The sequence below is a fragment of the Nilaparvata lugens genome, chromosome 9 (genome assembly GCF_014356525.2).
Source record: "Nilaparvata lugens isolate BPH chromosome 9, ASM1435652v1, whole genome shotgun sequence".
NCBI classification, from domain to species: domain Eukaryota; kingdom Metazoa; phylum Arthropoda; class Insecta; order Hemiptera; family Delphacidae; genus Nilaparvata; species Nilaparvata lugens.
In genome coordinates this window covers 27,059,018-27,086,818 of record NC_052512.1, presented here as the reverse complement: position 1 = coordinate 27,086,818, position 27,801 = coordinate 27,059,018, and the positions used below count along the sequence as shown (strand labels likewise).

General features: G+C 38.0%; 1 protein-coding gene across 3 annotated transcripts in view; it reads right to left on the bottom strand.

The window, feature by feature from the left end:
• Positions 1–14,596, bottom strand: part of LOC111053547 — a 28,914-nt gene extending 14,318 nt beyond the window's left edge. Inside the window, exon 1 of one of the 3 annotated variants that reach the window (XM_039435718.1) lies at positions 14,460–14,596. In XM_039435718.1, the coding sequence (XP_039291652.1) occupies positions 14,460–14,492 (33 nt within the window). In that variant the 5' untranslated portion in view covers positions 14,493–14,596. The remainder of the gene's footprint in view (positions 1–14,459) is intronic. The other 2 variants (XM_022340453.2, XM_022340454.2) reach the window with 2 other exon arrangements.
• Between the last annotated feature and the right edge of the window lie 13,205 nt (positions 14,597–27,801).

Sequence of the window (27,801 nt, the reverse complement as noted above, 5' to 3'; positions counted from 1 at the left end):
GTGAAATTTGAATTTTAATACTTGCGCTAAGTTCCTTTGATGCACTCAAGAAACCATTCCGCACTCATCTATGGCCTGTGCGTAAATGTTTCTTTCGATGCAGCAAAGTGGCACTTTGATTCAATTATTTTGAAAATTTACAGTACTTACATAAAGTCAAGAATCTTCTTTAGTCTGATGACTAGAGAAACGTACATTTATGGAAAGTTTGATAGACAACTCTTGCTTAAGGCTGGACATACTCTGATATTGTGACACACACACACACACACACACACACACACACAGACCAATACCCAAAACCACTTTTTCGGACTCTCGGACATTTTGGGGACCTTGAAACATATAGAAATTAAGAAACTGGGGTACCTTCATTTTTTTCGGAAAGCAATACTTTCCTTACCTATGGTAATAGGGCAAGGAAAGTAATGAGCTCGAAATTCGAGAAAATGTTATTATTTCAATTGCAAACTGTTGGCATCTATTGATTCTATTGAATGATATGAAGGGATGGTAGACTTCGTGTGTCTCCAGCGTTATTGTCCAGTCACCAGCTGGCTTGGATCTTTCAATAGTAAATAGGATCTTGAGATGCGCGTGAACACAAGTGTCAGGTGATAAATTTACATAACGGCAAGGAAAGTTGTGTGAGTGCGCCAAACTAGATTTTTGAGATTAGGTCACATCTTGGCATGAAAACTATTCGATCAATCACTCATGTGTAGGAAGTGCACTGTAGAATAGTAGTCCAATTCAGCGAATTTTGAAGAATATGGGCTGGGTTCACGAGTCAACCTCGACTTTATTCAATGGCAGTTACTATTTCCCGTTGACAGTTATCAAATTAGCAGTGATCATGTTATTTTTGTTTTTGCTTGATGCAATTGAAGATTAAATTCCAAATTAAGTTGATTCGGAATTTGATGACTCTGGTATTCATGAATCTCTTGCTTATTCTGTAATTTTTGGCATAGCCTGTCACTTACTTTTGATTTCACTCATCCAAAAGTGTAAAAGCTGCCAATCCACTGATTCTTTCTTCCATGGAAGTCCATTCATTCATAAGAGTTCATTCATAAAAGTTGATATAACATTTATTGTGGATGATTTCTCATGTCCTGAACTTTACTATCATAAATATTGAAGTGGGATCATTTTAAAGTGAATTCGCATGAATCTGAATAGAGTTCATTCACTTTGATTATTGACTACCATCATATGATTGGTCCAGTCAATATAGACATAAAAAGGAGGTGTGATTGCAATTTATATTGTAGTTCTGATTTCTCAATATATTATTTGGGTACAAAAGAGAAGTCCAGAACCAATTTCTTCATGCAAAATTTCCTTGTGCTAGATACAGAGTGGCTAAAAAACATCGTATTTTCGGCTCATTTTCCAGTTTTCAGCTATTTCTGTCAAATTTCGTGATCGCAAAGAAACATTTGCTCTCTCATTTTTTTTAGATTATTGATTTCTGGATAGAATGAGATCATTTGGAGCTCTCTATCTCAAATGAGTACTGAGTCATGATTTTTCAAAAATGAGTGAAATTTGAAGAAAAAAATCAATTTTGATCAACAATATCTTCCGATTGTTACCATATAGATGTATAATTCAAAATCTCTCTGGGCGTATTTTTGTGCTCTACAATCTGAAATCAGGTAGAGTGCTCGATCTCATATGGATTTCCAGGTAAACCTGAGAACATTGCTCCTTGAATTGTGAAAAACACCTTATCTTTAGCTTGAACCATCATAATCAACTACATTGTCCCCACATTGATATTACGCAAAATGACATGAGTCCATGAGTCTATGTTCTATGAGAATCACCTCTTAGATGTACTTCATTCTAGTGTTTCCTAGTGGAGAGGCGCACTTAAGAACACCTCAAGGATCAAAATTTCAAACATTTATAACTTTTGACAAAATTCTCAGATTTCATCGTACCACACTTCATTCTTCTCGGCTCGTCAAGGCGGTCCAAAATCATGCATCATGAGTTAAATTCGGTCAAAAAATTGAAAATTTATTGTTGAGTGTACTTAAGCCCATATTCCAATACACAAAAAATGGTCAATTTCTATACTTAAAGCTATGTATGTCGGTAACCCCTCATTATAAAAATCATAACTTGATCTTGAAATGTACAATAGAATTTTCTCTTTCATCTGCTGTAAACGATTCATGGAAAAATATGTTCGTGAAGTGAGATTTGACTGTTGAAAAAAATCCGGAAATTGTGGATATATTCCTCATATTAACGATTTTGGCAGTTCTACGATAGGGAGAAGTGATTCAAGATAGATTTTAGGCAACTGAGCTCGTAGAGGATGAATTTTTTTACAATTTGGGATCGATTGTGAGTTTGTATGATGTATCAGACTTGTTTAGAAACTCTCGATCAACAGTAAAATCACAAAGATAATGTAAAAACTGAAATCGTCATTTTTTAAATCTTCTGTAACTTTTGAATCGAACTGGAATCGGAAGTGTAACCGAACTAGGGGGTTGGGGTGGTGCGGCAGAAAAACAAAGATGTCCGACAAATGCTTATATTCTACACCCTTCTCCTTCGGGGCACAAAGGTGCCTTGCCAATTAACTCTCTTATTAACTAACTGCAAGAATAAAACTATCTCAACAGAATATAATTACTACGGGTTCTGAAACTCCAAAATTATACCACTAATCTTGATGAATATCAGAAATCTATAATGAGCAAAATATTTCCATTCATAAGATTTGGTTTTAGAATAAAAGAACAATTCTATTAGTTGTCAATACTTGTCTCAGAATCTACAAGACTATTCTACTAACCTCAATGAATATCAAAAATCTATAGCTAACACAGTATTGTCATTCAATAAGAATTGGTTAATTGAATTAAAGAACAGAGCTATAAGTTGTCAATGATTGTCCCAGAATCAAAAAAATTACCCTACTGACTTCATTGAATATCAAAATTCTATAACTTAATCTATATCTAATAACAATATCCACAGGTCATTACTCTCTTTCTCTTTCCATTAGAAGCTATCAGAATAATTATTCAATTCTTGTTACTCGATAAACAAAACAAAAGGGAACCCACCCTAGTCTGCCTGTAGTTGAAAAAAAACAATTTTGAACTGAATTCGGTAACAGGTAAAGGTTCGAGTTTTTGGGCTGGATACGCTCGCTAACACTGTCACCCGGCTACTGCACCATTTTTTAATTTTCTATTAGCAATGAGCTATTATTTCTCTTGCCTGGGGAAAGTTTTCCTGAGAGAATAAAATCATGCCACTGTCAAGAGAGAGGAAGAGAGTACTAATTCTACTTGAGTTAGACAGAGACACTCTCTTGCGCCGGTGCTGAGGCCAGGCGCTAAAATGCTGAGGCATCAGCCATTGTTAAGAACACCGTCACTTTTTATTCAATATGATTTCCACTCTATTACATTACCCTCCCCTTCAAACAAGAGGGTGGGTTTCACTTGGGGAGCTTTGCTTCATCACTTTCACAAGCACTGGAGCCTTGCTCCGTCACTGGCACAGGATTCATCTCAATGCACTCTGCTGCTGGTGGTCTTCTGCTGCTGATGATGGTCCTGGGTTGGAGTAGTCACGACCTTGTGGCTTCTCCATGGCAGCTGTAGAGATCCCCTCCAGTACAGCAGTACCTCCAAGAGGCCTCCACCAGATGCCAGCAAGATGATGGTGGTGTACTCAGCCTCTGCCTCAAGGTCGAAATCTGCCAATCTCTGGTGTATGCTGTCCAGGGTGGTCTCGGGTAGGCCTGAGGTTCCCCTCCAATAGGGTCCCTCCTGCTTTATGTTGCTCGTCAGCTTCTGCAGCTCTGGTGGCTCCTGGGTGTTCCTTGGAAGTTGGAGCACCATGGGCAGGGGTGCTGCCATGGTCAATACTCGCTTGGGCAGCTCCAAATCCCCTCCAGCTCTGGTAGTTGGTAGCAGGTCATAGGGGTTGGTGGAGAGGGTACAGCCAGCTGTTGCTTTGACCTCACCAAGGCCAGTGATGTCAATTGAGTGACGGTGGTCTTGTCTCCTTGCCTGCAGTGGGACACCAATCACTCAGAGGTGGCCACGTGTAGATCCACACATTTCTGGGTCCATCCAGATCCAGGTATCAGGGGGTTGGCCCAGCAATGCAGTTCTAGGGCAAAGTTGTAGGGCTGTGGCTGAATCCTCCAGAAACAGCGTGCTCAGACAGGATAACTGGTGACTCTTGAACACAGGCAACTGAGCTGGGCAGAAGATTACTTCGCCAGGTAAACATTGGGCAAGCAGCTCTTGGGTTGGTTCTGCATATCGTTGCCGATCCTCACTGATGAGGAGGTGATGCTGGTGAAGATGCACATGGGTTGCCAGGCGGTTGGTCTGATCTGCAACTGGGATGGAATGGGCCTGAAACAACTCAAATCGCCTTCCTGCTTCCATCATGGTATGTCTACCAGGATCTTGATGATGCCATCCACTGAGATTGCCCAAGTCTGAGCTAGCCGGTAGTAGTGATAAGACTGGTCCGGCCCCTCTAACAGCCCTAACCCTCTTGGCAGACTAGTTTGGACTTTGACAAGAAGTTTCCCTAACTCATATAGTGATTAAGCCTACACTAAACTTATTTCTAGATACATTTTCTATGGCTAACAACAAATTTCTTAATTCTAATAACCCAGTCATGACCGCCAGCTCTAAGTCCTTTAACTTAGTCATGATGTTTACTGAATCCATAAAAGTGTGTCATCTGTTGAGATTTTCTAATTCACCTGGTTTGCCCATGCACCAATTGCTTCTGCTTCTTCACTGAATCTTGCCGCAAGTTGTTGGATCAGTTCGGTATTCGCCTGTGTTTGTTGGCTCAGCTGTCCGGTCACGGTTACGTGTTCATGCTGAAGGTGGACAATCTCTGCAGTTTGTCCCTTCAGATGCTCTATGGTTCTCTCGAGGTGCTCCACATCCTCCTGCTCAGCTGTTCCAAACAGCATTCTCATTACTTTTCCTCCCAGGTTCATCAGGCCTTGACAAGGTTGTCCTGATGGTAATGAGTCCTTCAAGGCTTGCCCAGCCTCCTCCAGTTGAAACCCTGAATTAATCAGGCGATTCAAAAACTCCTTATACACTTCTAACTCTGGTACTCTGACACTTGCCTTCATCCATGTAGCCTGAGCAGCCTCCACCTGGGCTCTCAGCCCCTCTATTCCTTGACAAATCTCGGTTGCATTAATTGATACTATTATTTGCCAACAGTTTCCAGTTTCCAGTTTCCAACACTCCCCTGTTGCACAAACCACACCCCTAAGTCCTTGGACTCATGATCAGATAGGGTTGGTTGTCCAGTAAAAATAAAACTGTCATTACTCCTAGGTTCTCAGTTATTCTTCTGTTACTTACTCACTTTTTACTTTCTATCTTCAGTTTCTTGTCCAATGAAGCTATTACAGTCTGGGTTTCTTCTACAATATTCCCAACACTTCCTTGCCCACATCCCCAACAAGCACCCCCTACTCAGTTCAGAAGTGGCTTGCTGGTTCCTTAGGCAGTTAAGTTAGGGAGGGCACTCTGTTCCTCAATGGGTAGGGTGATTGTTGGGTCACCCTTCCTTCTTCTACTTCTTCTGGTTCATAGGTGACATCATTTGGGTCATCTACTGGTACATCTGGGCTGGGTAGATCAAAGATTTCTTCTCCTTCTGGGTCAACATTATTTTCTCCCTCAATGTCTGTCTCCATCTTCCTCATTGTCTGTCTCTCCATCCGAATCTACTAGCAGTGGATAATCTTCCTCATTAGAGTCTTCTGGTTGATGTACTGGGGAAGTTGTCAATTCTTCCTCTGGTTGAATTTGGTCTTCTTGCTCCACCTCTCTTCCTGTAGCTTTCCCCTCCAGGCAGGGCTTCATCCAATTGATGTGAACTATCACTTGCTGACCATCTGGCAAGTTCAACATGTAGTTCACATCTGAGATTTTCTTCTTCATTTGGTAGAGACCTCCCCAAGGATGATGCCATTTCTTTGCATCTCTGGTCTTGGTGCTGGGTCATGTGAGTAGACCATTTCTCCCTCCCGAAAATTTCTAAGTTTTCTGTCTTTGTTAGTTGTCTGTAGTCTCCGCTCAGCAGATTTGCTGGAGTTTCTGAAGGCTTCACTAAATGCTTCTTGTAACTGGTGCTTCAACTGTTTTACATGCTCTTCCACAGGGAGCCCCTTTAGATCATTTGGGATGAGGAATTCCCCTGGTAAGATCATTTCTCTACCATGTTGCATGTAATGTGGTGAATAACCTGTTGATGCATGAGCCACACTTCGATAAGCTATGAGGGCATATGGGATCCACTGGTCCCAGTCGGTCCCATCTTCCTGCACAAAGTGTGCAATACTATCATTCAACGTTCGATGAAGTCTTTCTAGGTGCCCATTGCTTGGGATGATATGCAGTGGTGCACAGTTATCGATTCCTAGAAGCTTACATGTGGATGTCAATAGTTCGGATAAGAAGATTCTGCTCTGGTCAGTCAACAATCGATCTGGTACTCAATGTCGGGTGATAATGACTCTCACGAATGCCCTAGCCACAGTTTCTGCAGTCTGCTTTGGCAAAGGAGTACCCTCAGCATATCTGGTGAAATGGTTGATGAAGCTGAGAAAGTATCTATTCCCGGAACTACTAGTGGGTAATGAGCCAACAATGTCTAGGCTGACCATTTCCATAGGTCTGGTTGGCTCGTAGGCTTTGACCAATGGTGCTGCCAGTGAGTTTGGGATTTTTCGCAAGGCACAAGAGTGGCAACTATTCACGTAAGCCTTTACCTCATTGGCCATTCCTTGCCAATAGCATTGCTGCCTGACTCGCACCAATGTGCATTCCACCCCAGGATGACCTGCCCATGGGGCATCATGGTTGATCTCCAACTCTTGCTTCCTGAGGGATCTTGGTATGGTCAATCTCCAGGAAGATTTATCAGGATCACCATTTGTCCACCAAATAATACCATCCTCAGTAGTCCCCTTTTGAGTCTCTACCAACTCTGTGCACCAGTCATTGTTCTGCTGCTGGGTTTGTACTAACTCATCATCCAGTCCTTGTATCACAACAGTAGTCATGATCCTCCTTCTTAAGCATCTGCATTGAGTGGTGCTTTCCAGGTTTGTGTAGCACAGTATAATCATATTCAGCCAGTCGTAAGGTCCATCGGGTGAGTCTTGATGATGGATCCTTCAAGCTAAGCATCCAGCAGAGTGCTGCGTGATTGGTTATCAAGGTGAATGTCCGACCCAACAAATAGCAGCGGAACGCTGAGTAGCCCACACCACTGCCAGTAGTTCACGTTCTGTCACTGAATAATTCCTTTCAGCTGCATTCAGTTGCCGGCTAGCATAGGCTACCGGTTGTTCTCCCTTATCTGTCACTTGGGAAAGAACAGATCCAATAGCTAAGCGCCAGATGCATCGTGGCTAGTAAGAATGGTTGGCTGAAATCTGGGTATACCAATACCATGTCTGAGCACATTATATCCTTGAGCTGCTGAAACGCCTTTTCTGCTCGGTATCCCAATGATATTTCACATCTGACTTGGTGAGAGAAGTAAGTGGTTTAGCTAACTTGGCAAAGATGGTGACAAACCGGTGGTAGTAGCCTGCAAGGCCCAGGAATCCCTGCACCTCTCAGACGTTCTTTGGGGTTGGAAATTCTTCACCGCCTCAATTTTCCCTGGGTCAGGTTTGACGCCATCAGAGGTCACCACATGTCCAAGTAGTTTACTTCTGGTTGAGCAAAATGACACTTTTCAATGTTCACCTTCAGGTTGGCTTTTTGTAGAATTGCAAAGACATTCTCCAGTCTTTCAGCATGTGGGTGATTGTGTCACTGAAGATCACCACATCATCCAAGTAGACTAGACATTCTGATCCCTTGATCTTTGCTAGCAACTGGTCCATCATTCTTTGAAATGTTGCAGGCGCTCCAGTTAGGCCAAAGGCCATCCTCTCATATTGGAAATGTCCACCAAGGGTGGTGAACCTAGTCTTCTCATGATCTCCTGGTGAAATCGGAATTTGATGATAGCCGCTGTGTAAGTCAATATTGGAGAAGTACTTGCACCTCCCCAAATTCTCCAAGGTCTCATCGATTAATGGAAGAGGGTAAGCATCTGCTTTGTTATCTCATTCAGCGCTTGGAAGTCAGTGCAAAATCGCCACTTTGTACTGCCATCTGTTGTTTTCTTCTCCACAAGCACCACTGGTCCCGACCACGGGCTGGTTGATGGAGAGATGATCCCTTTGTCAAGCATGTCTGGCAGATGCTCTTCTATGACAGGACGGAGATGGTAGGGCACTCAATATGGTCGTTTGGCTATAGGTGCTGAGTCAGCTGTAGGGATGCGGTGTTGAACATTCACCTGACAACCATCTCTACCTGGCTCTCCAAATAGGTGTTGATATTTGGTAGGTGCTGATACTTTTTCAGCACTACCCGAATCTGTTCTGCTTCTCCTCTTGGTAGGTGTTTGGTTTTTTCAACAAGGGTCTCTTGCAGTTTGCCACTATGTTCTAGGGAGCTGATGGCATGTACTTGGAATGGTTCCATTGATCATCCTCCATTTCTAGGAAATCTACTCTCCCCAAATGTTGCTGTTTATCTATCTGAATGGGAGCAGCTGTCAAGTTCATCACTCTCACAACAGTGTGCCAGCCCTTGATACATTGAGGCTGCAACAATGCGGATTCCAAGTTGTGGTTGATTCAGGGGCTCTGTTACAAATAATTGACCATCTGCCAAGTTTGTCTGTGCCTGGGCTGCCATTTCTGAATAAGCTGGAATGGTGTGGTTTTTGCTTGCAGAGATCCAATTCATGTTGTCTTGGGTATCCTCCCTTAGTCTCTGTATTGTTGACACTTGAGGAGACTGCATATTTGTCCTCACTGGGTTAGGTCTCTGAACCAGAGCTTGAGTGGCAGCTCCCTTGATATTATTTGTGCCAATAACTGAGTTGGCAACCCCCGTGAAGGTAATGATCTGGCTCTTGGCATCAATCACTGCCCCCAATTTCTTCAGGACATCCCAGCCAATTAATCCATCTCTGCTATGTCACTGTAGCTATTACAAATTGATGGGTTACTTGCAAATTTGCCACCTTGCAAGTGACTTCTTGAGTGCCCAGGATGCCCAGAGCTGTGCCTGTAACTCCTCTGGCTCAAATACCTGTGGCCTTGATGGGAACCTCTGGAATTGCTTCTCTCAAAATACAAATCTCGGCTCCTGTGTCTACCAGCAAGCTTTTGGTCAGCCCCATTATTTCCACCTCCACCATGCTCCACTGGTCCTTGGGTTGTGTGCTTCTTCATCCATCACAATTTGGATTGTTGGACCTACATTCCCTTGCATAGTGTCCAGGTTTCCCACAGGCAAAACAATTCTGTTTGCTAGCTGGTGGTACTCCAGCTTCCACTCGGGCTACTGCTGCAGCAGGTCCTGTTGCTCATGGATTATTCTCCACCATGAAGATATCGGGTGATTTGGTTTAGATGGTCCTGGACTTCTCTTATGTACCCAAATAATATAATATCAAGAAATCAGAACTACAATATAAATTGCTTGCACTAATGTATTTTTATAGTGACTGGACTAGATTTCTTTCTGATCTTAGCTTGAAACCAAAAGCTTAGGGATAAAAATTTGGATGTAAACCAACATTTAACTTAATGCCTATCCAAATTGACAACTTTAGTATTTACTTGTGACCTATCAATATCAATAGGTTGTCTTGTGTCATGTAATGACATCATGAAGAGAAATGGGAGCAGCTGATGGAATATCATGTTTTTTCGACCTAGTTTTCAGCTAAATTTGAAACATGAAAATATCAGGTCCAGTAGCACAAAACCATGTTCAATTTCAATCAGGATTAAATTTCATGAGAATTGATCAGAGCAGGGCTTTTTTGATAGATGGCTTCTCTCATTGGTTCTTGTGGTATTTAGTCCAGAATAGGAATTAACAGTGCAACTGGCTCTCTCAAGGCCACGGCTGCGTACAAACATAGAGCAACAGAGCAGCCAATACAACAGAAGCTGAAGAAATTAGTCGCATTTCTATCACCTCACAATGAACTACCATATGTTTGGAGAGATCGATTACAAATTTCTTTTGCTATCATCCTGTCACTTTCTGAACCTATTATACCAGATGTTATAAACCTTTACCCTTCACCTTTAAAATAAGGTCGCCAAATTTGGTAACTTAACTACAGCTATTATAATCTTTTTCATTTTATCACACTCTCTTACGTTTTCAACAGACTATGGAAAACTTTTTCTGATCAGCTGCTACTTGAGGGACTAATAATCCTTTCTCAAGGAGATTCAGCAAATTTCCCAGAGTTGAGACCTGCTTCGAAATAATGCTTTTTTTCGCAAACCCACTATATTCCTGATTCAATCAAAATTGTTAGAGCCGTTTTCGAGATCCGTCCGACATACATACATATCCACAAATACACATATTCAAACAGAAATTGCTTACCAAGTATAATGAATCAGTCAATTATACTTGGTAAGCAATTTCTGTTTGAATATGTGTATTTGTGGATATGTATGTATGTCGGACGGATCTCGAAAACGGCTCTAACAATTTTGATTGAATCAGGAATATAGTGGGTTTGCGAAAAAAGCATTATTTCGAAGCAGGTCTCAACTCTGGGAAAATTCGCTGAATCTCCTTGAGAAAGGATTATTGGTCCCTCAAGTAGCAGCTGATCAGAAAAAAGTTTTCCATAGTCTGTTGAAAACGTAAGAGAGTGTGATCAAATGAAAAAGATTATAAAAGCTGTAGTTAAGTTACCAAATTTGGCGACCTTATTTTAAAGGTGAAGGGTAAAGGTTTATAACATCTGGTATAATAGGTTCAGAAAGTGACAGGATGATAGCAAAAGAAATTTGTAATCGATCTCTCCAAACATATGGTAGTTCATTGTGAGGTGATAGAAATGCGACTAATTTCTTCAGCTTCTGTTGTATTGGCTGCTCTGTTGCTCTATGTTTGTACGCAGCCGTGGCCTTGAGAGAGCCAGTTGCACTGTTAATTCCTATTCTGGACTAAATACCACAAGAACCAATGAGAGAACCCATCTATCAAAAAAAGCCCTGCTCTGATCAATTCTCATGAAATTTAATCCTGATTGAAATTGAACATGGTTTTGTGCTACTGGACCTGATATTTTCATGTTTCAAATTTAGCTGAAAACTAGGTCGAAAAAACATGATATTCCATCAGCTGCTCCATTTCTCTTCATGATGTCATTACATGACACAAGACAAACCTATTGATATTGATAGGTCACAAGTAAATACTAAAGTTGTCAATTTGGATAGGCATTAAGTTAAATGTTGGTTTACATCCAAATTTTATCCCTAAGCTTTTGGTTTCAAGCTAAGATCAGAAAGAAATCTAGTCCAGTCACTATAAAAATACATTAGTGCAAGCAATTTATATTGTAGTTCTGATTTCTTGATATTATATTATTTGGGTACATAAGAGAAGTCCAGGACCAATTTCTTCATGCAAAATTTCCTTGTGCTAGATACAGGGTGGCTAGAAACCTCGTATTTTCGGCTCATTTTCCAGTTTTCAGCTATTTCTGTCAAATCTCATAATCGGACAAACAAATTGAGATTTGACAGAAATAGCTGAAAACTGGAAAATGAGCCGAAAATACGAGGTTTCTAGGCCACCCTGTATCTAGCACAAGGAAATTTTGCATGAAGAAATTGGTCCTGGACTTCTCTTATGTACCCAAATAATATAATATCAAGAAATCAGAACTACAATATAAATTGCTTGCACTAATGTATTTTTATAGTGACTGGACTAGATTTCTTTCTGATCTTAGCTTGAAACCAAAAGCTTAGGGATAAAAATTTGGATGTAAACTAACATTTAACTTAATGCCTATCCAAATTGACAACTTTAGTATTTACTTGTGACCTATCAATATCAATAGGTTTGTCTTGTGTCATGTAATGACATCATGAAGAGAAATGGGAGCAGCTGATGGAATATCATGTTTTTTCGACCTAGTTTTCAGCTAAATTTGAAACATGAAAATATCAGGTCCAGTAGCACAAAACCATGTTCAATTTCAATCAGGATTAAATTTCATGAGAATTGATCAGAGCAGGGCTTTTTTTGATAGATGGCTTCTCTCATTGGTTCTTGTGGTATTTAGTCCAGAATAGGAATTAACAGTGCAACTGGCTCTCTCAAGGCCACGGCTGCGTACAAACATAGAGCAACAGAGCAGCCAATACAACAGAAGCTGAAGAAATTAGTCGCATTTCTATCACCTCACAATGAACTACCATATGTTTGGAGAGATCGATTACAAATTTCTTTTGCTATCATCCTGTCACTTTCTGAACCTATTATACCAGATGTTATAAACCTTTACCCTTCACCTTTAAAATAAGGTCGCCAAATTTGGTAACTTAACTACAGCTTTTATAATCTTTTTCATTTGATCACACTCTCTTACGTTTTCAACAGACTATGGAAAACTTTTTTCTGATCAGCTGCTACTTGAGGGACCAATAATCCTTTCTCAAGGAGATTCAGCGAATTTTCCCAGAGTTGAGACCTGCTTCGAAATAATGCTTTTTTTCGCAAACCCACTATATTCCTGATTCAATCAAAATTGTTAGAGCCGTTTTCGAGATCCGTCCGACATACATACATATCCACAAATACACATATTCAAACAGAAATTGCTTACTAAGTATAATTGACTTCAATGATTATGATTTAATTCAATGAGAGCTTATTTCACATAATAATAACAGCTGGAATCAGAAGCAAAAATATTAAACATGATTGAAATTGAAACAGTAGCAATCATCAACATTATTATCTTCATTTGATATAAAGTAACTAAATTATTGTAAGATTCACATCAATGTGTCAGCATTGTCTGAATGGGGAGCATTGATGCTATTAATGAGGAATACTGACAGTCAACGAACTGTTATGCATATTCTCCAATATTTATAACGAAAGCTACCTTCTTTGGTAAAACAATCAATGTTTGAGAATAATATTGATGCATGGGAAAAGCGCCTCACTTCTATGGAAGATATTAATTTCTACATTAGGAAAAGGAACAACAGCTATTTGGCCGTTTCAATAAATAACCCCTTTCTTTCGCTAAAGTTGAATTTTGGCCGAATTTCCTCATTTTTTTGCAAACAGATTCCACAACGGACACTTCTGAAGTTTTGAAAATACCCTCCATATATCATACTGAATTATTAATATTTCATCGAAATTGTTTAATCAGCTATCGCGATCGGATATAGGCCTACAAACAAAATTAAATTATTCTCGATAGAATAGGATCAATTTTGATAGAAGCAACCCCCGTCATAAAAGTTTGTTTTATGAAAAATAAAAGCTATCTATACTCCCAAGAATAGCTCTGATTAAAGCAGCAATGGCCAATAAATTTGTTCTCGATAAATGCATTTCGATTAGTTCTTCAACTTGGTGCCAACCTAATGAAGTCATCTCAACTTAATGTCAACCTGTCAAAATTATTAATTTAATTGCCAGTTAACAACTGTTTCAAACAGGTACTCTCTCTAGATTATAGATCTATAATAACATATTATGATATGGACATTTCTATTATAATTGAGAGATTGGGAAAAGAAGAATATACATGCTAAAAGATGAACTTTAAAGCCTTAGAGTTGAAATATCGCCAAAAGATTTCTTAGTGAGCACCTAGGACGTTTAAGGAAGCTATATTCCAAGTTTTGTTGCAATCCATCCAGTAGTTTCTCAGAAATCGTGATCAGTGAGTCAGTGAGTCAGTGAGATAAGAGTTTTATAAGTATAGAAGAAGAAGATGGAGCGCTCTACCTGGTTTCTGATTGTAGAGCACAGAATCACGCCCAGAGAGATTTTGGAGTATACATTCAAATGATGACAAACAGAAGATATTTCTGATTGAGTCGAGAAATTCATCATAATTGATTTTTCATTTTTGTGAAATTGTAACTCATTACTCATCAAAGATAGAAAGCTCAGAATAATTTAATTATTTTCGAAATTTCTGACTTGGCGGATTTTTATATTGAACTTCTAAAGTTGAAATAGTTGAGAACTGGAAAATGAACCGAAAATACGAGGCTTTTGGGGCATTGTGTATTTAGCACAAGGAAATTCTGCATGAGAAAATTGGTTACGGATTTCTCTGATGAATCTAAACAAGATTTTGAAAAATCAGAACTACAATCTACCCTATTGCAAGCACCAATATATAGTGACTGGACTATTACTTATTTTCATACACATCATCCTATTCAATTATCATAAAGTTATAGAAGATTTCAATGTTATTGGGAAAAAGTATCTGATGAGCTTATATGATCCAGACCGAAATGAATATTGCAAATGATCGATACTCACAATTGCTAGGAGGCACAGGGTGAAGAGATGCATTGCAGCAGCGACGGATGTAAGACGTTGTGAGACACTCAACAGAACAGATACAGACAATCAATGGTAGTAGCAGATAAAAGAAACCGTTTTATTGCAAATCTCTACAATGGAACTTGATTGGTTCCACAGAAAACCAAATAATCGTTATAGTTAACAAGCTTCGATTCAAGTCTAACAATCACAACAATTTAGTCCTAGATACTGTGATTGATTGCTCGAACAGGAATACATGAGCACAGTCTATGACGACAACAATAAACTTGGGTTTGAGAAACAAACTCAGGGAAATCTTTTTTTCCTACAGTTACGTTGAAAAGTGGCCATTGCTGCACTGATTACAGAATGCAAAGAATCACTTTTCCGCTCTAGTGCGGGAAAAATTTTTCTGCACTCCAGATTTGCAACATGGCAACGCAAAATACTTAGTAGGTTATATGGAGCAACAGTGCAGCAAAATCAAAATGAAGTTGGTAACAGTGACTGCTGTGGCTGCTATAGTGAGCAGAGGTGCAACCAAGCACAACGCGCTAATCATTATATATTATAACGCGCATTATATATCATTAACGCGCTAATCATTATATATTATTTTAACGCGCTATTCATTATATATTATAATGGAGGACAACGAGGACTTTAGGATTTTAGGATTAAGGTTTTTATCAATAATAAAATTACACAGAAAAACATTTGATGGATTTCAGGCAATTTTACCCATAATTACCCACTTTTCATATTCAATGGTAACTGTAGGAAAAACTTAATGTGAAATACGTGCGCAAAGTTCCTCTGCTGCACTCAAGAAACCATTCCGCCCTCGCCTACGGCTCGGGCGTAAACGTTTCTTTCGGTGCAGCAAACTGTCACTTTGCGCACTAGTTGCACAAATAACTATTTTTGCAGGGTATTGGAATCGACAAAGTCACATCGTTCTACCCCCACCTTCCGATCGCTTATCGCCTCAACCACAGACTTTCAGATTGATTTCTACAACGATGAAGGTTTGATACCTACTGAGATACAACTGGAGTCAGAAAATTTGTTTTCGAAACGGGGTGTAGTCGTAGCTTCTATGATTATCTTTCTTTTCTAATTTCTATAATTGGAAACGTTTTTCTTGACGAAATTAAACATTCCTAAATAATTCGAAATAGCTGGTACTTTATACTATTTTCTCTTTATTTAGTGTTTAATTAGCTAGTTTTTCGAAATTTACTCTAATATCTAATCAGATTAACGAGACTACACCCCGTTTCAGAAAAGCCAGTTTTCTGACTCCAGCTGTTTAAAGTCTAGAACTTAGCTGAATCCCGAGCTCGAAAACCGGCCCCAAAGATGCGTATAGATATACGCGCCGCGAACATGAGCAATTCCCTTTTAATCAGCTGACTATATCTGTAATTTTACAGAAACGGTAAGATACAGATATAAAAAGTTTGGCATCAGCTGATCAAGAACGAATTGCTCATGTTCGCGGCGCGTATATCTGTACGCACCTTTAGAGTGATTCCTAGTCTAGTGCTTGCGTAGCAGCCTAAAGATTGCGGGTTCAAACGCTCACACCCAAACGTTTTCGACCAGGTCACTCTCTTGTTATCGGTTGGGCACGTTGAACTGTCGGTCCCGGCAGTCGTAAGGCCCATTGACGGCCTTATATATATATATATATATATATATATATATATATATATATATATTATATAGCACTTAACAGATAATGAAACATAACTTGGTACTTGGTAGTAAATTGAATTTAGTGAAGAATCAATGTGGAATGCATTTTGAATTACAATAAAGAACACCGATAACAGTATTGTGATCCAACGACATAAATCGGCGGTGTTTGAACACACAATACTGTTCATTCTTGGAAGTTGTATTCACTCTAGGAAGAATAATGGATGGGTGGAACTTACTGCAGAAAAAAAAGTTCGCAAGGAACAAAAATGTTAATCTTTAGGAGTATAGATGAAATGGAAAAAAAATCAGGAAGATGAAAAAGAAAGGGTCAGAATTGAGTGATTTTGCGAAAAGTAATGTATGAGTGAGAAACGGCAGTGAAGAGACAGTCAATAAGAATAATACGAGAGAGAACAAAATAAACAGATATTCTATGTATCATGAGACGACAAATAGAATCAAAACTCAATGACGGGGATGAAGGAAAAGTCAATATATTATATCCGGGTTTAGCAGAAAATGATACGAGTAAGAAACAGATGTAAGAAGGAATAAGAAACAGAATACCAAAAAGGCTTATCTCTCTGAAAAGAATAAAATAATGAATGTGTGTGTGTGTGTGGTGTGTTGTGTGTGTGTGTGTGTGGTGTGTGTGTGTTGTGTGTGTGTGTTGTGTGTGTGTGTGTGTGTGTGTGTGTGGTGTGTGTGTGTGTGTGTGTGTGTGTGTGTTGTGTGTGTGTGTGTGTGTGTGTGTGTGTGTGTTGTGTGTGTGTGTGTGTGGTGTGTGTGTGTGTTGGAACAAGGTATAATACGGGGAGACAATCAAGTATACACAGCACATTAAGGGGAGGTGTGTACACTAAGGGGAGACCCCGTAGTGTCACTGCTCAATTTTAGTAAAAATCACTTCAACATGCTTAAAATCATGTAAAAACGTAATAAAAAAAAATCTCCCCATTTTGTTAGTACTCCACCTAATTGGGATACACTCCAGTTTCCAAAATTGCCACCACGTTGTGCTACGATCGCTAATACACACTTACACAAAACTCATTTACGGATTGAGCATACAATGCGGGGTACTTGCATATCCCTGCATATCTCCATTGTCTCCTTCACTGTTCGAAGTAACTGGTTTGCTATGGGGCTTGCCGTGAATTTATGAATCAGCAACTCATCTCTTTTTCGTTCAGACTCATTGAGTCACAGCTTAGCGAATTCATAGTTTATTTTTCTGTTCATTCACTTGAGACATGAGAAGGGAGCGAGGAAACATGCTGCCAGAATGTATTGTGGTACTGATTTTTTAGTTATTTGGTACAAATAGTCTGAAAATGATTCTTCACAAAAAAATACCCTCTGCTAACCTTACAGTGTTAAAAATACCTGTTTTTTTCTCCATATAACTCAAAAACCTTTCATAGTGAAAAAATCCAGAACTGTTTCCAAGAGAATAAAATCCTCTACAATTCAACGCCAAATTAGGTTCATCACAATCAATGGTGACTTGGTAACACAATTTCCCGAGAATTTTCCGCATTGAATTTGGGTTATTGCTAGAATGATGCGAATGGGAGGCTTGTCAAGATTCAAGAATAGCACGTCAGTAAGTTTATATTCTTGAACAGGCTTCACTGAGAATTCACTTACTGTTTTAGAGAAGCGGATGCCTCAAACTTTGCTAACCTAACATTGTATCTCAAGATCAGGATAGCCTATGATAAAATGAAATTTGTCTCTTAGTTTCTCTCCATATTGACATTTTCTTCTGTGTCTGTCAATCCTTGCAAAAACTCTCTTGTAAACCTTGGATTGAATATTTTACTTGTGTACGGCATGCTCACTTTTTGTGAAAAGACGTTGTTCCGGAGAAAAGATTTAGTAATCATACCCTGCTCAAAAAAAAAAAAAATAGTAGTCACAACACCTTTTCCAATTTTATTTGAGAAAGTAAAAAGTTAATTTGAGAAAGTATCAATTGTATTTGAGAATAGTCACTTGTAATATTGAGAGAATGTCAGATGTAGCCTGAATGAGAATAGTCAATTGTATTTAGGAAGTCATCACACATGTAATTGAGAGTAGTGAATTGTATTTGAGAAATCGTCAAATGTAAATGAGAAGATATCATATCATGAGCAGACATTTGAAAATGAGAAAATTTTCCAATTGACATGTCCTGACTCTTCTGTAGCCTACAGTACAGGTTTGATTTGAGCAGGAAAGGATACTGTACTACGTACACAGTATTCCATAGGCTTTGTATGTGTGAAATTATTATTTTCAATTGTGAAATATTATTTCCCCTGTACTGTTCACGAATGATTAATGAGAATCATTTCTATGTATGTATTGGCAACACGACTTTTGTCTCCAAACATTTGAACTTGATGAAGATCAAATTCTCTATGTTCACGGCGCAATTGAACTTTATCATCAATCAATTGAATCTCTTGATCAAGCAATTCGGTAACTCTCCAATGGATTTTGGGGCTCAAAAATATTTTTTATTTAAAAACTAAACGTTTCATTTGAATATAAAATATATTATCATATTATTTTTTATGAGTACAGTTATGGAAAATAAAAGTATTGGTTTTTTAAAATCATTCCCCAATTACAACTGACAACTTTTCGATTTCAAATCGTATGTTCTCAAATTAGGAGTTGATAGTGAGCTGTTGAACGGAGCGGTCGCAGAATTGTTTTGCTCTCTTATCTCAAGTTTCCGGACGGGTCGTGCTTAATCGGTTCATTTAGTGCATGTTTAACCTAAAACGTTCTTTCGTAATAAATTGAATTATCATTTGTTATTTATTTGTGAAATTGTTTTCAAGTGAATCGAAATATTCAAAGTTTAAATTAATAAAAACAGTATCCACCAGACGGTAGTGCTAAAAAGAGACCTAGAGCTAAAAGTTCTTTCGTAATAAATTGAATTATCAATTTGTTTTTTATTTGTGAAATTGTTCTCAAGTGAATCGAAATATTCGAAGCTGAATGAATAAGAACAGTATCTAACAATACTTTTCACCGGACGATAGTGCTAAGAAGAGTCCTCGTGCTAAAAGTTCGCCTGAGCTCGAAGAGATGGAACAGAAAAAGCGTGCTCCAGACCCAAGTGTTAAAGCTTCCGGTAATGTGAACTCAGACTTTATTGAATCACTATTTGACCGTTTTGAAAAGCGGTTTAGTAAGGCTATGGATGAAAAACTCGCGCTGCTAGCTACAAAGGTGGATTTAAATGGTCTAATTGAAAAAGTGAATAAACTCTCTGTCGAGAATTAACAGTTAAGAAATCAAATTGTTGCTCAAAAAATTCAGAATAATCTCATAATCAGGAAGATGGAAAATTTTGAAAATAGATCGAGAAGGAACAATATAATTTTTCGCGGGCTGAAATATGAATGTGCAACAGTGGATTACGTGAGAACTGTCAAAGACTTTTGTGTGAGTCATTTGGGGGCACGAGCAGGTACCTGGGTTAATCGAGCACATGCATTGGGCAAGAAAATAGATAACGGGCCAATCATTGCGCATTTTCCGGACGATCAGGACATCCATTTCATCACGAGAAACAGTAGGAAGCTGAAGGGTACACAGTTTGTGATTCATAGAGACTTTGCTTTCGACACAAGAAAACGACGATCAAAGCTTTTCCGGGTGCTTGGCGAGTTGAAGAAACAAGTTCCGGGAGTGAGAGGAGAGTATCGGTTGAAGTGGATCGTTTAATCGTGAATAGTCGGGTTTTCACGCTGGATGAGGAGAATGGACTGGTCTCGGAGGGAGAGGATGGGCTGCAGAAGATCGGGAGCATGTTCGATGAGAGTGTGATGCGAGCCGTGAGCGGGAGCATGTGTGATGAGGAGGAGTGAGGCGGCGAGGACGAAGACCGCAACCGCTGAGATAACGCCGTCAGTCCGTGTGAGAAGGGACAGTTGAGTATAGTAGCGTACAATGTGGCTGGATTAAGTGGTAAGATTGTTCAAGTATATAATTTTATTTGTAATTATGATGTTTTTGTACTATTGGAGACGTTTGTTGAAAGAGGAAAGCAATTGTATTTTGAAAACTGTTTTCCAGATTACAATTTATACTGGGAATTCGCAGTTGGAGAATCAAACTGAGGTAGAGCAAAGGGAGGAAAGTTAAGAGAAATTAGTAAAAGAATAGAGAGTTTTTGTAAGGTAACCGATGCGCTTGAGAGGAAAGTTATTCACATGAATGCAGGACAACGGGATGAATATTATATAGTTCCAATTTACCTGAGTGGTGGAGGAGACATGGAATGGGAGAGAGAATTCAATACATTATGGAAGTTTATGATAGTGCAAGAGCATAATAGAAATAATATGATTTTAATTGGAGATTTTAACGGTAGAATAGGAAATGGACAGGACATGTCGGAATTAACAGATGTAATAGAATTGGGAAATGCACTGAGTAATAAGCAAGAGTCAAAGGATGAGGTGATTAATATGAAAGGTAAGAAAATATTGGAGTTCTGTGAGGTTTTTAATTTCATCATTATGAATAGAAGGATAAGTGGAGATAGGTGGGGAGACTTTACTTTTATAGGCAGAGGGGCTTCCGTAATAGATCTATGTTGCATGGCTGTCGAATTAGCGCAAATAGTTGGAAAATTTTCTATTGTGCCAGAATTTTTATCTGACCATTTCCCAATTGAAGCTACGCTAATCACGGTTGATACTCTAGAAAGAGAGAGCACAATTTTACCACTCTTACCGAAGTTGAAATGGAAGGAAGCGAGGAAGAATGAATATATATCTAAACTCACCAATGCTTGTAAAGAAATAAATGGTCTTCCCGAGAGTAGTGAAGAGACTTATGAAGTATTAAATAATCTTGTATATAGAGCTGCAAATTATGTGCCCCAACCTGATAGAAAGAGAGAAGGATGGAGAGAAAAGTGGTTCGACAAAGAGTGTGCGGTTATGAGAAAGCGAGTGTTCAGCCTATTGAATGTGTTTAGAAAATCAAATTCGGAGCAGGTGAGAGAAAATTATATGAAAGAGTAAAAGGCAAGCGTATTACAGCGATATAAAAGAACAATTCAGAAGAGTCAAGGATTCCAGTGATTTGTGGGCTCTGATAAAGAAATTCAAGTGTAGAGAGTTCAAGATTTCGGGAACTGTGAGTGCTGAGGATTGGGTTGAACACTTCAGACGAGTGTTTGGATCAGTTTGCGGGGTAGTCACATATTATGCGGCGAGGAATGTTGGAGATCAAACTCTTGACAAAGACATAGATTTGAATGAATTGGAAAGTGCCTTCAAGACAATGCGCAACAATAAGGCTCCAGGTGATAATAGAGTTCCTGCTGAGTTTTACAAGAATGCGTCAAAAAATTACAAAGAGATTATTTTGACTTTTTCCAATGCCATCGTCAGAGGTGGACAGATACCAACAGGGTTTCCACGTTCAATTATATTTCCATTGCATAAAAAAGGTGATACTAATGAAGTGAATAATTATAGAGCCATATCTTTTATAAATGCTGTCGCTAAAGTATTTTCATTTATTTTACTGAGAAGGTTGCAGTTGTGGGAGGAAAGAGAAAAGATTATTAAAGAGAATCAGTGTGGCTTTCGGAGAGGTTATTCGGCTATTGATAATATTTTTGTTCTATTCAATATAGTAATGAAAACGTTGAATAGACCTACAAAGAAGTTGTACTGTTTCTTTTGGGCTACGATAGTGTGAACAGAGAGGCTTTATTTTTTAAACTGAGTGAATTGGGAGTGTCGACTAAATTTATTGCGATGTTGAGGAGTCTATATAGAAATACGAAGTCAAAATTAAAATGAATGATGTTTCACTTTATATTCATACTTTATCAACATGATATTAATCAGTAACTATCTATAATATATATTTTCATGTATTTTTTGCAGTCATCCATTCTTATAAATAGGCTACATTATTTTTAATTTTTATGTGAATAATATTTACAACAGTTTCGCATCACAATATTTTATTGTAATTAGTCATGTTCGTTTAATATTATGTTATCCTTTGCTATTTTTTATTTTGTTAGATTTTTCGCTCACTTCCAATCTCTTAGTGAATGGATGCACATTCGATAATTCCATTGAGTGTTTGATGTAATCTAAAGTAATAAAATCTTCAGCTTGGCATTCAAGTCTCAAAAATAGCCTAGCATAATTAATAATAGCCCACAAAAGTTTTACATCATAATAATTTAGTTATTGTAGTGAGGTCTATGTTTTAACTCGGATTTTCTTTTGTCTGTCTGTCTGTCTGTATGTATGTATGTAACGCGTTGATAGAATTCTATGAGATTTGGCAGAGATATTCCTTTTTCAACTGCGCGTCGATGTATTAATACACAAGGTTTTTTTCAAATTTTGCATTTTAAGGATAATATGAAAAGAGAAGGAATCCCTCATTACTCCGACATCACTGTATATAATTGACCGAGCGAAGTGAGGTCTAAGATTCATGTCGACGGCTGTGCATTTCTCTTTATGTTTATATGTTGCGCATTCACAGCGATATACGGCAATATATTTCCATGAAATTTAACAGGTATGTTCCTTTTTAAATTGCGCGTCGACATATATACGAAGTTTTTCAAAATGTTGCATAATATAAAAGGAAAAGGAGCCTCCCAAAGATACTCACAAAGATACAGAATATCTCTTGCAGTTAACAGAAGGCTTGATGAACATGGATCTTTGAAAGTTGATTTTTTTGCATGCATCCACTCTTTCAAATAGGATACATTATTCTGAATTATTCTGTGAACATGGTGTAGACTACTTTCTAGGATCATGTAAATGTTAGGGTCAAGCTACTGAGAAGTCATGGTGGGGGGAGTGAACAAGGCCGTCGTGTTTTTCTTAGGCTAGTTTCACACGGCAGAATCCCGTCTCCTGAAGATCATATTTCAGATCATTTCATATTTCGCAGCTCGAAGGCTTTCACAAGGGGATCTCAAATTTCAGACGCGTTTGCTCAGAGTATGACTCATTACTTTTCTCAAAGTATTCGGATTTGGATTCAGCGACCCCAAATTTTTTAAAGCGTAAGTCCCATTTTCGAAAATACCCAAAAACAAGGGAGTTACAGCAGTTAATATAGTTTAATATAGCTTTTACATTATCATAAAGTTATGTTTAGTAAAAATGTACCTACTAAGATAATAATACTTCTGCCTCACAGGTAAAGGTTTTAGAAGCTTTTAAACACTCTTGAAAAGTTCAAACATGAACATTTTAAAACATTAGGGGCCGGTTTCCGAGCTCGGGATTCAGCTGAGTCCAAGACTTTAAACAGCTGGAGTCAGAAATTTGGTTTTCCAAGACGGGGCGTAGTCGCAGTCATTGTCATAGTCACGTTTGAATTAAATCTCGAAAAACTAGAAAATTGAACACAAAATAAAATAAAGAGAAAATAGTGTAAAGTTTCAGCTATTTTGAATTATTCAGGAATGTCTAATTCCGTCAAGGAAAAACGTTTCCAATTATAGAAATGAGAAAATAAAAACTAAGACTTCTATTATAAAAGCTGACCTTTTGGAAAGCCAATTTTCTGACTATTGCTGTTTAGAGTCTGGGACTTAGCTAAATCCTGAGCTCGGAAACCGGCCCTAAAAGTTCTAGTTTAAAAAAAAAATTCCAGCTTTGAAAGTTTCAAACTTCAAAAGGTTGAATCCAAATATGGAATCAGAAATCATCTCCCATTATCACTCAATAAAATACGAGAAAAAGTAACCTTGTACAGTTAACTTCACTGAATTATTAATGTTGTCGGGATTTCAATTTTGTCATACAACAATCTAATTCATTAGGTTGAAATCGTTGAATATTACCATGGATTTCCTGTTGAATCATTGACTTAAAATCTTTTCAACAATCAATAAAATCTATTACACAGTATAAATATGCAGTCAGTGAGTATAGAATGTAACATTCTATACTCACTGCATACAGTAGGCTATAAACATTGTGCTGATCTGAACAGTGAGTATAGAATGTAATTACATTATATTACTCTAACAGCTAACTGGATCTGAATTGATCTATTGTAATAATGGACATAATGAAATAATGTCTTACTATTCCAAGTAAAACGAAACTAATGTTTGTGTTTGTATAAGAGCTGCTGAGTGGATACTGCATACTGAGAAATTCATAAATGATCCAGACCAGCCTGGCGACTTCGATGCTATCGACACCGGAATCTCCTTTTATTTCTATCAATGAATGAATCTGAATTAAAACCATGTATTATATCAACTATCCTATTATTGTATTGTAATTCGTGAAGCCTGTTTAGTAAAAGCCAGTTACATACACATCGATTTTTTACCGTCCTTATAAAATTCTATTAGATCAAACAGATGATGTTTGACAAGTTGCACTTATTCGAATTCATAAGGATGGCAAAAAACAATCGTACAAAAATCAACGTGCATGTAACTGGCTTTCGAAGACCCATACGATATTGTATTCTATGATCAAATAGAATAGTAAATATCGAAATAAGTGTTGCAGCCAGAACTTGTGTTAAGAACCGGTTTTGTCCCCGCTTTGTAAGTTAAACTAAACACACAATTCCTCCTCGGAATGTGGGTTTGAAGTGTACACACCATTTCTCCCCGCTTTGTGCAGTGGAAGTGTACACACATTTCTCCTCGGTTTGTTCAGTGAAAGTGTACACACATTTCTCCCCTTTTTGTAGGTTTAATGCATAATTTTTTTTTCAAGTTAACAGAAAAAAAAAGTTACAACTGTATTGAACACATATTAATATACTTTCTAAAACAAGAATTAAGTCTCCAACATGTGTGTAAATGTGTGTAAATCAGCCTCCCCGCAATGTATGTTCATTTCTCACCTCCCCGTTTGTTACCTTGTTCCAGTATGTGTGTGTGTGTGTGTGTGGTGTGTGTGTGTGTGTGTGTGTGTGTGTGTGTGTGTGTGTGTTTATGAGTGTATGTGCGTCTGTGTACACGATATCTCATCTCTCAGTTAACGGAATGACTTGAAATTTGGAAGGTAAGGTCCTTACACTATAAGGATCCGATATGAACAATTTCGATCAGATGCAATCTAAGATGGCGGGTAAAATGGCGAAAATGATGTCAAAAACAGGGGTTTTTGCAATTTTCTCAAAAAGGGCTCCAACAATTTCGATCGAATTCATACTAGCCCAGTCAATAAAGGTCCAAAAAAGCAGTTTCGATCCAAAAATTAAATAAGAGCTGTATTCTCCACCATCGATGGAACCCTCCCAGAGGGTCATTCTCCCAAAAGTCCCAAGAAATCCCCTAGGAGCTTTCCACCCCAGCCCCCTAAAACATGGAAAATACAGGTAATCACGGGAAATCAATTATCTCTGTACCCATTGATCAGAAATAGTTCAATAGTATGCCACTCGATTTGCTACATTGTGGACTACAATATTAGTTATATTCATTTTTCCAATAAAATCAACAGTTTTCTTGATAAAATAATATATATGTAAAAATTTAGGGGGTTTGTGATTTGATATTTTTGTTTTCTTCGATTAACTTCGAAACAAGTAGTTTAAAGGGATATGAGCCAATTAATTGATGTAGCCACTGTCATTGTAAATCCATTGATGTATATTGTTATGTATTTGCGATTGGATTTGATGCTGTGGAAGGGGAAACAGTCGACATGGAATGGCGCGGCTGACTCTCTTAGCCATAGAAAACTGCAAACTGGAAATCGATTATCTCCGTGACCATTAATCGAAAAAAATCTATCATATGTCATTCGATTCATTACATTATGGACTAAAATAATAGTCAGATTAATTTCCTCAATAAATCGAACAGTTTCCTTGATAAAATAATATATATGTAAAAATTTATGGGGTTTTCGATTTGATTTTTGTTTTCTCCGATTAACTTCGTAGCAAATAATCTAAAGAAAATTAGACAAATAATAAATGTAGCCACATTCATTGCGAATCCATTGATGTATATTGTTATTTATTTGCGATTCGATTTGACGCTGTGGAAGGGGAAAAAGTTGACGCGGTACTGCGTGGCTGACTCTCTTCACCATAGTAAACAGTAAAATACAGTAGTAGGCCTACTGCTTTCTAAGTTGCATCTTATTCACACTATGGCGCTCGAAACAATCAATTTTGTCTATTGTTTTGACATGCGCTGTATATAGATTTTCACTTTTCAATACTCTAAAAAATATTACAATTTTCTTGATTCAACCATGCTCATGATAAAAATCAGGATTTTGTTGTTTGCTCACAGAAATTATTATATTAATTTGAAGTGTGCCTTCTCCATACGAGTCAGAGGTAAAACAATTTGATAACTCTAGTTTCAGATATTGATGTTTTTCAACAAAGTTTCATGATAGCCTATGGCTACTTTCACACGATAGGAGATGTGCAACTTGAACACTGAACAGTGTTCACGTTTTTTTGTCGAAGTACATTGAGTCAAATCGTGTCTTTCACATGGTGACTCCTATCCAGGAACCTCGTTTTGTCACGTCTTTTCCCCTCGAGGCAAGCAGAGGCAAGATCTAACAACTACGCCGCCGTTTGCTCAAAGTATGACTCATCACTTTTTCTCAAAGTCTAACTTCCTTGAAAGTATAGATAGAAGATTTCTGATTTCGGATTTGGATTCAGTGACCCCAAATTCTTTAGAGCTTTAGTCCCGTTTTCGAAAATATCCGAGAACAAGGAAGTTATGGCTGTTTTTAATAAAGCTTTCTATTATCATATAATTATACGGTAAAAACGAACAGGTACTGTACTATACAGTACGTAAGTACTGTAGCTATTATAATACAACTTACACTGTATTCGTGTAGGGAATTCGGTGGGATATTTATCTTGATTTCTGAAAATACCCCAAAATAAGGGAGTAAGATAACTTTGAAAAACCAATGTTTTCCTGCCGATTGAAGAAACATTAAAAATTAGTCTAAGACATATTATGTCTTAGACTAAAAACGTGTAACAAATATCAGATCACTATTCAAGCTATCAAGCTTTTCATAAATTTATTTGTCTCCTCATGGCAGGAGGTTTGTGCCCAACGTTTTCACTTAAACATTTCTGTGATTAAATTGTGATAGAGCACATTATCGTATTGATCTTCTAAATCCAGTTACATGTACATTGATTTCTGTAAAATTGATTTTCTAACGTTCCAATGAATTTTAAGAATTCTATGAATTCTAAGAATTCTATGAATTATTCATACAGGTTCAGCACAACTTCTTAAATAACATTATGTTTGCTTCAACAGAATTCATGAGGACGACAAAACATTGAACAACAAAAAAATGCTTTCTGAGTAACAAAGCATGGCTTCACAAAATACAGTACGATAGTTTAGAATAGTTGGTACAATGGTTATGCTTTTCGCATTATGACAGCACTGTGCTTGCTCACTCACTTCTCCAGTTGACACTTGTTGACTTGTCAGCTGTTTACTTGACTTGACTTTGACACCTGTCATTACGTGATGTCTGAGTTTGATGTGGAGCTGTTGATTACTGCAGTTTGCAACCGACCTGCTCTTTCGGATAAAAGTCTTGACATCTACAAGGACCGGAATGAAGTCACCAAAAGTTGG